General features: G+C 38.7%; 1 protein-coding gene across 1 annotated transcript in view; it reads right to left on the bottom strand.

The window, feature by feature from the left end:
• Nucleotides 1–4,435: 4,435 nt before the first annotated feature.
• Nucleotides 4,436–13,495, bottom strand: part of wdfy3 (WD repeat and FYVE domain containing 3) — a 346,946-nt gene continuing 337,886 nt past the window's right edge. The window contains exons 65-66 of the mRNA XM_080191135.1: nt 9,690–9,887; nt 4,436–8,326 (exon numbers count right to left, since the gene is read on the bottom strand). Coding sequence (XP_080047261.1) covers nt 8,206–8,326; nt 9,690–9,887 — 319 coding nt within the window. The 3' untranslated portion in view covers nt 4,436–8,205. The remainder of the gene's footprint in view (nt 8,327–9,689; nt 9,888–13,495) is intronic.

The raw sequence follows: 13,495 nt of genomic DNA, 5'->3' as shown, positions 1-13,495 counted from the left end.
CTACAAGCCTGCGCTGCCCATTTTAACACACTGAGTGCCTTATTCAAGTCTTTCATCGATCGTCGAAGATATTTGTCTACCTCTAATGGAACTCCACAATAAAGGGGGTGCAAATTTAGGGAATTATATGTACACCAAATTAAGGGAGATCCAATTCAGGGACAATTTATTGACACCAATCAACCTAAATAGCACGTTTTTGGGATGTGGAAGGAAACCGGAGCACCCAGAGAAAACCCACACAAGCATGGGGAGAACATGCAAACTCCCACAGACATTGATCCAAGCTGGAGATCCGACCCGGGTCCATGTAACTGCACAGCAAACAGTGATAGTCACTGAGCTGATGTGTTGCCTGTCAATTGGTCCAGATTAAGCATACACTAACGGACGTGAAGCACTAGGCAACTTTCGAAGCAACATCCGAGAGCAGCCCTTGCACGACCCACTGCGTGTATGCACCTTGTTGGCCAACAAGGCGGACCGAATTGCCCTAGGATGTAAGAGACATCAGTAAACATTAATAGACATACAACAGGCTCGACAGACAGTAACGGAAGATCCCCAATAGCTCCAAAGGAAGTGACAAGGTGAGCCTTGAAATTTGTTGGACAACTGATAGGAATCTATTAATTCCCAGGAACATCCTGAGGCTCTTGGTCGTCAACTAGAACATTCTTTTGTATCCCTCCATCTCCAGTCTGCTCATGTGACTATCCAGGTAAGTCTTAACCAACCCTAGTGTAAGTGCCTCCACCACTCTACTTGGCATTCCAGGCCCTCACCACCCTCTGCGTAAAAAAAAATCCCTCTGACATCTGAGTTATACCTCGCCCCTCTCACCTTGAGCCTGTGACCCCTCGTGATCGTCACCTCCAACCTGGGAAAAAGCTTCCCACTGTTCACCCTATCTATACCCTTCATAATCTTATACACCTCTATTAGGTCTCCCCTCATTTTTCAGGGAGAACCACCCCAGTCTACCCAATCTCTCCTCATAGCTAAGACCCTCCATACCAGGCAACATCCTGGTAAACCTCCTCTGCGCTCTAAAGCCTCCACGTCTTTCCGGTAGTGAGGCGACCAGAACTGGACACAGTACTCTAAATGTGGTCTAACGAACATTCTATACAACTGCAACAGCAGATTCCAGCTTTTGTACTCTGTACCCCTTCCTATAAAGGCAAACATACCATATGCTTTCTTCACCACCTTCTCCACCTGTGCTGCCACCTTCAAGGGCTTGTGAACTTGCACACCTAGGTCCCCCTCTGTTTCTATACTCTTAATAGTCCTACCATTTATTGTACAACTCCCCTCTACATTAGATCTTCCAAAATGCATCACCTCGCGTTTGTCTGGATTAAATTCCATCTGCCATTTTCTCCACCCAATTTACCAGCCTAGCTATATCATGTTGTATTGTCCAACACCGTTCATCACTGTCAGCAAGTCCAGCCATTTTTGTGTCATCCGCAAACTTGCTCATCACACCAGTCACTCCTTCTTCCAAATCATGTATATATATCACAAACAGCAGAGATTCCAGTACAGAACCCTGCAGAACACCAGTCACAGACCTCAAGCTAGAAAAAGACCCTTCCACTGCTACCCTCTGTCTCCTGTGACCAAGCCAGTTCTGAACACATCTAACCACCTGTCCTTAAATTTGACAATGGGTTCACAGTTGTGTTTGATTAAGAGCTGTGTTCATTAGAATGTTGAGCTCCAAAATAGTATAGATGGTAATAAATGAAAGCTAAATGAAGGGCTAAGTCTGAATCCTGTATATCTCTGGTGCATACCGTCAGCCCCATCAATAGTGTATCTGGTATGACTTGTACCAGATTATGGATAGCATCATGAATCTGTAACGCCATTCGATGCTCCTCCAAAAAAGTTAATATATTTTTAAATTTGTTGACGGCAAAAGCCATCACCTAATGTGATTTCATACTTTTGCCAAACCAACCAAAAATGGAGATGCTTTTAGAAAAACAGAACTTACAAAATTTATCACTCTGTATTTTGATTCAATGCAGAAATAGCAGCATTCCTTATTGTGATTGTATTACAAGTGATTGGGTGATGTTACGAGAGTGGAAATAGGTAGTCAGAAGAGCACCTCAAAATCAAATTTGAAACTATAGTTGTGGACAGTCTGTTTTAATCTCAGAATGGCTTCAGTTTTCCCAATATCTAGTTGGAGGAAATTTCTGCTCATTCAAACCTGCAAGTTAGGCAGAAAAAGCTCAAAATTTAGCAGCAGTGGAGGTGTTGAGCACAGTGGTGATGAGATAGACGTGGAACTTGGTCTCTGTTTGATGCTGCTTAGGAACAATAATTAGATAAGAAAGAATGGGTCAAGGATAGTTCTTTGGGGAATGCCAGACATAATGCTGCAGGAGTGGGAAGAGAAGCTGTGGAGAGTGATCGTCTGTAATTAGAAGTCCAATCCATCCAGCTGGTTGACAGTGGAAAGGCATTGCAGAGAATGGTGTGGTCAACTGTCAAAAGCTGCAGCCCAGTCAAGATGGATGATGAGACATGTTAATATTTTAGGACTTACCCCTTCATTGTTATCTGGCTTTTAAAATGCTTAGAAGTTGTTTTAGAAGACAAACAAGAACAGTAATTAAGTCAGATTAATTAATTCAATTTATCTATTTGACACTTCCAGTATCAACTCAAAAGTTCAGTAAAACAATTCAGTTGCAGCTGTAACTCTTAAAATAGATACTACCGAGTTTAGGAAAACCTTGGCCAAGAAATATCTCTGATAGGTAGAATCTATCTTCTTCTGGGAAGAAAATTCCTTCGCGGCACGTGTCTTGCAATAGTTGGTTTATATAGAGTTGTCGCTGGCAAACAAAAAACTGCAGTGGCTTTTATTCACAAAATCCTCCACTTGCTTCCAGAAGATTCTGTCATCCAGCAACTGTGTAACCAGAAACTGATCATATGGTGTGAACATCCAATATAATATTGGAATATCACAATCTGCACATTTTTTTTAATGCTTGTACTCCAAGCTATTTATAAAACCAAAAATGCAATTGGGACAAAATTATAGTGCACTATTTTCAGGGAATAGTTTAACTTTTTAATCTACTGTTTCATACGTTTGTCTCTTCCCTTTGCATACAATCCCATTCCTTGTTCCTTCTCCCTAAATGTACTGACTGCCTCATATTTATCACAATGAATTACACCTGCTGTTTGGTTGTCACATTCATGTTTTCCTCACTGTTTGACAACCTTTTCAAAAATGTGATCCCTATGCCCAAACAATTTACAGATGACAACAAGTTGCCCCAGATATCAGATACTATTGACATCTGGAGCAGAAAATTTGTAATTGTTTTACATCTGAATTTTCAAACTATACTGCCAAATTCTTTCATTCACAATATTCCCTTTACCAAATAATTTGTTAAATATATCTTTACCAATTTGTCAAACACAATTTTGCTTTTAGAACTAAACTATGTGGCGGCACAGTAGTTAGCACTACTGCCTCTCAGCACTAGTGACCTGGGTTTGATTCCTGGTTTGGGTCACTGTTTGTGCAGGTTTTTTTAATTCATTCATGGGACACAGTTGTTACTGGCTGGCCAGCATTAATTGCCCATCCCTAGTTGCCCTTGGAGGGCAGGTGAGAGTCAACCACATTGCTGTGGCTCTGGAGTCATATGTAGGCCAGTCCAAGGACGGCAGATTTCCTTAGTGAATCAGAACATAAGAACCAGGAGCAGGAGTAGGCCATCTAGCCCCGCCATTCAATAAGATCATGGCTGATCTGTCATGTCTCAGTTCCACATTCCCGCCCTCTCCCCATAACTCTTAATCCCCTTGCCCATCAAAAAAAAAACCAGTATACTACTGCCTCCCCAGTAGTCTATTATTCACTCTCTGCATGAATAAAAATAATACAGAAATAGAGATGTTACATCGATATTGAAGAATAGCCAAGGTACAATCTAGATATTTTAGGATTGACGTATTGTACCCAGAGTCCCTACTGTCTGCTCTTTCAACAGCCAAAAATGTGCTCCAAAAGGACCCAGTAACTTATCCAGCTGGAGCCCTGCCTTTTTTTTCTGAAAGCAATCATTTTTCTAGTAGCTCTTTCTTTTTTTACATTTCTTGATTACACTCCTAACTGGTCTAACATTAAGATTGTGCTCCCCTAATTCTTGGTCTCATCAGAAGGGAATTAATGGAGAAAAAAAATCTCTTTTGTTGAGCAATAATTGATGGTACAGAAAGAAAAGCTGAGACACAGTTAAAGAAAGTTTGTGTGTGGAGCACTCTCTGAAAACGAGAGGGTGTGAAGGAATTGAATTTGACATAAAAGGCATTATTAAAAGCATGGCACCTTAAAGCGATTTATTTTCTCATGTGGAAAGGAAGGGATTGTGTTGTTTCTGGCATTTCTAACATGAATTTATGTTTATGATTTCACTTCCCCAATCACAGATGATTAGCATCTTCACAGCAAAAGGATGAATATCTTTGAACATAATCTTTTGACCAATATTCATTTTCTTTGGGGACTTACTTGTTCACAATCTGACCACAATGTTCCATCTCAACAGAAATGCATATTACAGCATCACAGGAAGCGACTGGACATCAAAACACTAACATTGCAACATTTACAAAGTATTTAATCTGATTCATTATTTTCAGTTCTGTAACAGGCTGTTGAAGTTAACAGGTGAATGGTTTTTAAGAATGAAATGAAAATTTCAGACAAGCTACAAATTCAAGTCATGGTAGATAAAAGATAATTGCAGGAAATTAGCAACAAAGAACATGTATAAAACATACCACAACCCCACCCAAGAAAAAAACTCATTTGTTGACAAAGCACGCAAAATATCTATGGGTAATCTGACCCGATAATACTTCACAATTCAATATTCATTATTACTACACCAGATGGGCCCTTGATTAATTTAAAACAATAATCCAATCTTGAGCTGCTTTGTGCAGTTTCACATCTGAAGTCGTATCATGAGTATCCAGAATTCTCTATTGATAAATGTCTAATAACTGAAAATCCTCGACAGTTATAGGCAATGTTTGTTTTGATGACCTCAGAGTCATCTGTGTTTGTTACAAGATTCTTGCAAAATTTGCATAATGTGTATTCTTGGACATTTTTTCTTAACGCACAATTAAAAGAAGCACAAATAGAACATGTTACATATGCTTCCATTGACATCCTTCACCTTAGAGATATAGCACTGTACTCTGCTATTATGTCTCAAGTAGAATGTGTAAAGACCAGATAAAAATATTAGAATTTTAGTAAGTTATACTACAGATAAAACTGTTTCTAGGACACATCTCACATTCATGAAAGTAAAAATAACAAACTACTAATTAATGAATTACTAAGATTTGCTAATGTGATCTTAAAGTAGTAAACAACATTTGGTGGTAAATAGCAGGTATTTATTTAAATGAAAAAGTTTAGTACCAGAACTTGTCTCTATTGCATTAGTTACATATGCATTTGTGTGACTGTAGCTCTTTTGCATTAAAGACAAATATACAATGAACATTCAGATACCACAGTTTACACACTAATATAATGCATCAGTCTAGCACAGGAACCACCAAAACAAGGATTTCAGTTCTCATATATAGTACAAAAATCCCACTCCAGTTCAGCCAGTTTTCTTCATTTCAGATTCATTACTGTACAGATAATGGTCATCTGGGGAGGGAGGGGTGCAAGTAATTGATTAATATATTAAACACAACAAAAAAGTGGAAAACAATATACATTTTACTGACACAAAAAGTCAGCTGTGTTAATCATGCAACAAGTAACAAAACTTGCTGAAATTAAAAATACTTCAAAAACAGTATAATTGCATAAATATTATACAGTTCATTTACTGTAAAGAAATGCTGTCTTTAAAATGATTGAGAAAATGTATATGATAAAATGATTTCTACCAGTTTTATACACAATAGCAAGGTGCAAAAATCATTTTTTGTAACTTTTAGTATCGATGTAGACAAGTCTTGCCCTTTAGCAGCAGGTTCTACTATTGTAAGCATGACAGTACAAATTGCACAATACATTATACAGATAGGTACACATGAATAATGTGTTTTACAAGTTGGGAAAAGGGAAGATGAATATGTTAGTTACGCACCAAGAGTATATTTGCTACAACATGGACTGCTCTAAGTGCTTTCTACAGATTATGATATTGTACATGTTGATATGCCCATCACAATTTTAAACACAAAAATTTCATTTTAAATAAACAAGAAGATCAGTTACCCTCCTAGGAGGTGATCCTTGCATTGGTAGCAGCATTTAACGTGAAAAGAAACGTTTACTGCCCACAGTACCACTGCAATAGGGCAAGTGGCCTTTAACAGCCAATGAACCTGCAATTTAGTCTGATTCCCAGAGACCCTCACTATACTTAACACATTAACAACTACCAGTAGTTGTTTCATTGCCCTAGTCAATGTGCTTACAGACATTGGCTGTTATTTAACAGCAACATTTTTGACAGCTAATATAAAATACTGAGGTTCATTATAAATGTGCTCTGTGAATGGAACTGACTGTAGTATTTTCCTTTTTACCTGTTGTATTTTTTTTCAGAAATGACTATCTGGAATAGCACACCAGCTGTTGGAGTCCATAAGCACTAAACTAACTGGAACAACACAACATTTATCAACAATTTGATCTACAGAGCATGTGGAAACCGTTTTTTGAAATAAATTTGCTGTTAAAGGCCAGCTGGACAAACAAGATTACTGAATTGCTGCTGACACATGGTGCTGTAATTTTAATAAGTTGAGAAAGATCTAAGAAATTATAAGGATGTGTTTTACACTCTGCAGTGAAGATTCTATTTTGGGGTTCATTCAAAAACTGCAGCTTAACATATCTCCTTGCTTTACCACAACTGGATACATTTGAAAATAACATTGTTTTAAATGATGCTGCTTGTCTGTATTATGACTAATATGCCAGATATTGATGTACAGAGAAAATACTGCTTTTATACCTGCTGGTCTAGAATACATCGACATTTTGTAAACAGCCTGGATAAGGTAGAAATGCAACTACTCAAATTACAATAGCATGACTTTTAATTTATTTCAGTTTTCACTTTACCCTAATTGCAGTGTATTGAGCTTGTGGAACAGAATTCAATGGTAAGGAAGTTACCAGATTTATTTTCTTCCTTCCCCTCTGCTCCCAGCTGCTGCCCCACCCTACTTTCCACACGCCTCAAAGCACACATGCAAAAACAAAGTCTTGCATCATGGTAGTGCAATGCTGCAAGTACTACTTGCATTTCAAGCACTGCAAGTGTCCTATTGCTCCTAATCAGGATAGGGTTAAATAAAGGTTTGTTAGAACACAGATGCCAATGTTACAGCACGTGAATATCCCCAGATAAATTTTAGTATTTTCAAGAAAGCATGAACACCAAGGAAGCTGTTATTCTGAAAACAGATGGGTACAATGACTGGTTTGAAACTGCTGCATGCCCCTTTTTCTTCGATACTGTGAACTTACATAATGGAGTAAACAAATAAATTCACAAATCCATTATTGTTTGCATCAAACAATAATTAAAATGGAAAAACACAATGCAAGATATTAATGCAATTTATAATGATTAGCGTTTGCACATTTTCATTAACTCCTAAAATAGTTACTGAGTGATGCTGGACACAACTACTGATTTTTTAAATCACACAATTAGTGGTTATAGTAGGACATCTTGTAACAGGCAATTCAGAAGTTCCTCTTGTTAAAAAGGCCATTACAACTATTTACACTATAAACAAATAGGATTTTTGCGAAGGTGGCAGATTTACATCTAAAATCTTACACGCCACTAGTTCCATGAATATGGGCGACATTATCAAGATGTTTGAAGGATGGTTCAAGTCCAGAACTACCAAAATCATACTCTCAGCACATTCCAGAACATTCAAACCATCTATGAGTTAGATAGATATGAGCACATTAACTGCAAGGCAAGTGATCCCTTTCTATTCAGTATATTACAGTGTTTCAACACAGTACAAAGAAATTTATGTAAACTCTTTTTCTCCCCGCAAGACTTCCTTTTGCATAAAATCATTTGAAATAGCTGGGAGTAATAATGGGTCTGCTTGACTGGCCACTGAAAAATCAATGACCTGTTAGTTCCTGGAGCTCTCCTCAGCCCCCTTCTCCTGCTGCAGGTTGTAATAACAATTCTGACAAACACGGACTGGTGAGGAAATTTTCAAGCGTCTAATCTCAGACTGAAATCGACTGCACCTGTAATATAAAATAAAGTAAAGTACAATCTGTAACTACTGCAACCAGTGTTTTTTTTTGAAAAATTTATGTTACAAACATCCAAAGATCATTTTTAGGCATGCAGAGCAAAAGATGAATTTGAATTAATATTAGGCTACTTCACAAAACGGGGACCTGAAAATCAAGCATTATGTTCTTGACAAAAAACAAAAACTACCTGTCAATCATCTCTTTTACTAACTGCAACCAATATTAGATTACCAGTGAAAGCTAGTTTTTCAAACACTTTGGACACAGTTCAACTTGTACACTAAATGAACATCTCTTCATGCAGAGGAACAGCTAAGGATCTTTAACAATTAACAGTCTTATATGGTCTAATTCTCTTTTTTGCATTGAAGTACATTTCAAATCTTCCCCAGGAAGAGAAAATGGGACCAAATAATGTCAGAGCGCAACATTCCAGGCACTAAGTTTATCAGAAAACTCCAAGTTTTGCCTAGTTAGGAGAGAACACAGAATAGGAAGGAGGGAATTTTATACATCGTGGTGGAAGCTTTGTCAAGGATCATCTGGACTTGAAACATCAACTCTTCTCTCTCCTTACAGATGCTGCTGAGATTTTCCAACATTTTCTCTTTTGGTATCAATACAAGCTTACTGGTCTGGTTGTGGTGCAGGCCAAAATACTACTCTGAGAAGCATAGAGAGGCCAAATTACCTGGAAGATGCATTCTGACAGTCTGTCTTCAGTCATTGGGCTGCCTCCAGAAACTGCTAAGACCCTGTGACCTACACCAATCTTGGCAACAAGTTTTGATATTGGGATGTCCAATGGTGAAAAGGTAAATTGGAAAACCAGAAGTGATCCTTTCTGCCTCAGTAAAACAACAGTGGGTCTACATTAACTTCAACCACAAACTTAGTATCACTTACTGGATACACAGGAGGAACTGTGGGTATGATGCAATGGGAACATAGTTTGAATCCTATAAGTTCTCACCCCATTTTCCTTTGCACTTCCTTCACCAGGTGCAGTGCAGAGAAAAACCTCACTACCCATATTAAGAAACTGTGCAGATATATTCAATAGCCCAGGATATTTTATGTCTTTGCTATTACACACATTAATGTGAATTTAGCTCAGAAATTTTGTGCTTTATGTTGTTATCTCATAGAAGCCTCAGAAGCCTTCAGTTTTCTATTATTCAATTGCCACACAGCCATCTAAATCAGGATCAAACATCAAGATGTTAATGCTGACATATTAAAGTTCAACTGCAACTGTACTTCATCAGATTTAAAATACAGTATATAGCTCATTATGGAAAACACGTCAAACAGATTATCCCAAATTAATGTAAAACTTGTTATTTCTTACTTTTGACAGAAGAGCTGCCCACAGTTTCTGCAGTGATGTCGTCTCTCAGTTAAGGAGAAGCGCACTGAACATCCTAAACAACAGTCACCTCCATCATCTTTAATCCAGTGGTCAGCAGCAGCTCTCCCTGGCTGATCACTCACTGACCAGCTAAACACCCGCCCTCGTGCATCACCTATCAAAATTTTACTGTGATCCCTGCAGGAAAGGAAACAAAATATGACTGCATTAATGAGTTACTGGTTCATTTAAGATTCCAACTTATGAAAAGTGTTTTGAAAACCTGTAACATAGATGAAACAATTTCAATGGCCATTTCAATCTATTAAGTTTTTATGCAACTGTAGGTTGTAATTGCAATTAATATGAAAATGAACTGCAAGTTGCAAAATTTGAGGGAATTCTTTATCTGACCATTTTACCCACTCCTCCTTTCCCAACTGCACAAAAAGCACAAGAGACAATTAAGAGTAATGCTAAGCACAACTTTTATTTACAAAAACATTTACTTTAAATAAATGCAAGTTGTTTCGAAATCTCTTTTCACCTGATTTTCCTTCCAACTATTTTTATTTATTCTAATTATATCTCACTTCGACTTAGTTTCCTGCCTCCACTGATACATATGGTCAATTTTGAGAGATTTTGGGCCACATGTCTCTGGTTGTTAATGAAGTGGTTTTCTTTTGGCCAAACAGAAGATAGATCTATAAAATTTTACTTAATTTGATCATTAGAGTGACAGGTCGAATGTATTGGGGTCACTCAGCAAACTCTGAAATAAATAAACCCAGGGCAAACTAACCCGTCAGCAATAGAAACAATTACCAATATGAATTACCGATAATGGCAAACAGGGATTGGATTTTTGAGAACTGAGATCTCACCACCCAAACAAAATCAGTACTTCCAATTTTCCATTGAAATCCAATGGTCTTATGGAAGAAAGTTACTGTTAAACTTCAGGTATTTAGCTAACCTCAGCCTTGATGGCAATAAGTTGGTAATAAAGGTAACAGTAGCAAGGTGATTTTGATTTGCAAGGTGAAATGGTGAGTTCAAAACTGAACTGTGAAATCACCTTTAAAAAATTTGGTCATTTGTAGGCTGATCTAGGAGAAACATGATTGAAAGCTGCTGGATTACCAGAGAAACCTAACAGGGAACAGAGCCTGCCACTCCTGTTTCTGGTGTGGACGAGTAACTCCAATCCATCAATATGTAGTTGTCTCTAAAGTGGTCAGTTGGAAAAATAATCACTGCAGAATGGCTGCCATCGTTTTCTGAAGATAAGAAAAGACGCATAGTAGATATCACAAAGACCATTCCTTGAGTGTAAAAAAACATAAGCCATGTGCAGCCTCAGAAAGGGAATCCAAGCAAACAGGGCTCCGGGTACTGAACATGACACTAATCCAAAAGAAAGCAGCATGGATCTTGGGCTTGGTATAACGAATGCAGTGTTTTGCATTTGTTCTTCGTGTAATGAATGATCACCTGACAAAACTGATGGAGAGATCCATGACCTTACCCTACAGTGCTTTCAGGTTAATAAAAATTGGAAGAAATATTTAATATAAAAACTTCAATTCTCAGGATAATTATGAACATACAAACAAATGCATACAAATACTTGTGTCCACTCTCTCAAGATGCATGATTTCTGTATTATGTTATTTACACAGAGAAAATGTTTTAAAAATTAGCTTCAGTCGATTGCATTTCTAAGGGAAGCTAAGTGTATCTATAGCATAAGGACTGCAGCTAGGTTATTTGGATGGAGTTCTGATTGCCTTTGAATTCAAGCTCATCAAATTCCTAATCGTTTGAAGGTCAGTAAGCACATTACAGGGTGAATCTATCATCATCTTCCTCCAGTAGTCTGGTTAAAGAATCAGGACTGCTATGTTATATCTCTAAGCCACACACTCCATCAGTGCAGCTTTGTCAATAGAATCAAAACTTCCAAATAAACTATTAAATGAAAACAAGGTGTAACGATAAATTCAGTTTTTCGAAACAATAATCCAGGACAAAATTGACAGTTACTTGGACAAAAGTGGATTAATTAAGGAATGACAGAACGGATTTGTTGCGGGTGAAATGTGTTTACCCAACTTGGTTGGTGACAGAGACAGAACATGTGGCTGATGTGGTGTACACTGACTTCCAAAAAGGCTTTTGACAAAGTGCTGCATAATAGGCTGGCCAGCAAAGTAGAAACCGATATATTCGAGACAGTGGCAGCATAGATACAAATTTGGTTGAGTGACAGTGAACAGAGAATAATGATTTTTTTTGTATCGGAAGGAAGTGTATAATGGAGTTGCCCAGACCTCAGTGTTAAGGTCACTGTTTTTCTGATCTAGCTTTGGGTAGAGAAGGCACAATTCTAAAATGTAAAGGATGACATAAAACCTGTGAACTGAGGACAATAGTGATAGATTTTACAAGAACAGAGACAGACTGGGCAGATTAAATACAAGGCAGATAAGTGTGAAAAGACTCATTTTGATAGGAAGAATGAGAAGAGGCAGTGTGAAATAAAGGTACAATTCTAAAGGCAGAGCAGGAACAGAGACCTGGGGCCATGCATGCACAAATCATTGAAAATGACATGACAGGTCGAGAAAGTGGTTAAAAAAAGAATCTTGGGTGGGTTTTATAAGTAGAGGCATGGCCCTGGGTGGGAAGAAGGAATTCTTCAGGTCCATTGCCTCCCAGTGGGAATTACAATAGCCTGGGGACTCGGGCAAAAAACACAGCTGTCAATCAGGCTAACAAGTTTGTAAACATTGAGGTTAGGAACAATGAGGGTACATGAGATGCATTCAAGATAAAGGGAAAGATCAATAAACACAGAACGACTGGAGACCAAGTAGAAACCTATAAAGCTGTGAATAAAAGCCTATTTCAAAGCACTATGCCAAGGAATTGAAAGAGATCAAAGGTTTTCAATAGAGAGGATTTTGAAGATTTCAGATCTCTAGGGAGGCTTAGAGAATTCAAATAAAAGCTGTGTGGATGCATTGGAGCAGAGTGAACAACTGAGGGGAACCCCTCCCTGCATGAAATCAACATTTCCTCTCTTTCAGAGGACTTCAAAGGGACGTCCTCACACCTGTAGCTTCTGACAGGGAGAAAGGGAAATCCCGACTGCAGAATGGTGTGGTGCTTTGATTTAATAGCCTGCCGGCTGTTCAGGAGGTATGGAGATTAAAGTGCCCTGGCCACTTCAAATATTCATGATGTGGGTATGCCGGCGTTGGACTAGCGTAAACACAGTAAAAAGTCTGACAACACCAGGTTTTAGTCACTAAAACCTGGTGTTGTCAGACTTTTTACTGCACTTCAAATATTTACAGCTGACAGACAGGAATGAAACGAGCTGCCTGAAATCATCATGCCAGAGGTGATCTTCACGTCTGCCAGGGCTAGAAGGGGCAGCCCAGCCACGGGACCCCCAGCCTGAGGGAGTGTGTCGAGGTCAAGCTGTTGTTCCGAGCCCAGGCCAACCAAACCTGGATCCTCACTCTGCAGCCTGATAGCGGCAAGAGAGCAAATGCCCACTGGACTTCGCTCCTTGACCACCCTCGAGGTCCAAAATGCTAGGCCAGGGTGTCAGTACTATGGTATGAGGTGGCAGTGCTCATTTGGCACTGCCAAGGCACAAGGCCTGTTGGGGTCTGAGTGGGGAGAGGAGCTGAATATTGGTCTGAGCGGGGAAGGGGGGGCTGAATGGGGTGTCGGGTCACCCTCACGCTTATGTTGAGTGGGCAGGGGTGCTGACATTTTTTTTGGGGGGT

The sequence above is a fragment of the Carcharhinus amblyrhynchos genome, chromosome 1, assembly GCF_965287045.1.
Source record: "Carcharhinus amblyrhynchos chromosome 1, sCarAmb.v2.hapA, whole genome shotgun sequence".
Taxonomy (NCBI): Eukaryota; Metazoa; Chordata; class Chondrichthyes; order Carcharhiniformes; family Carcharhinidae; genus Carcharhinus; species Carcharhinus amblyrhynchos.
The sequence above is the reverse complement of the archived record's forward strand: the minus strand, read 5'-3'. Positions and strand labels throughout refer to the sequence as shown.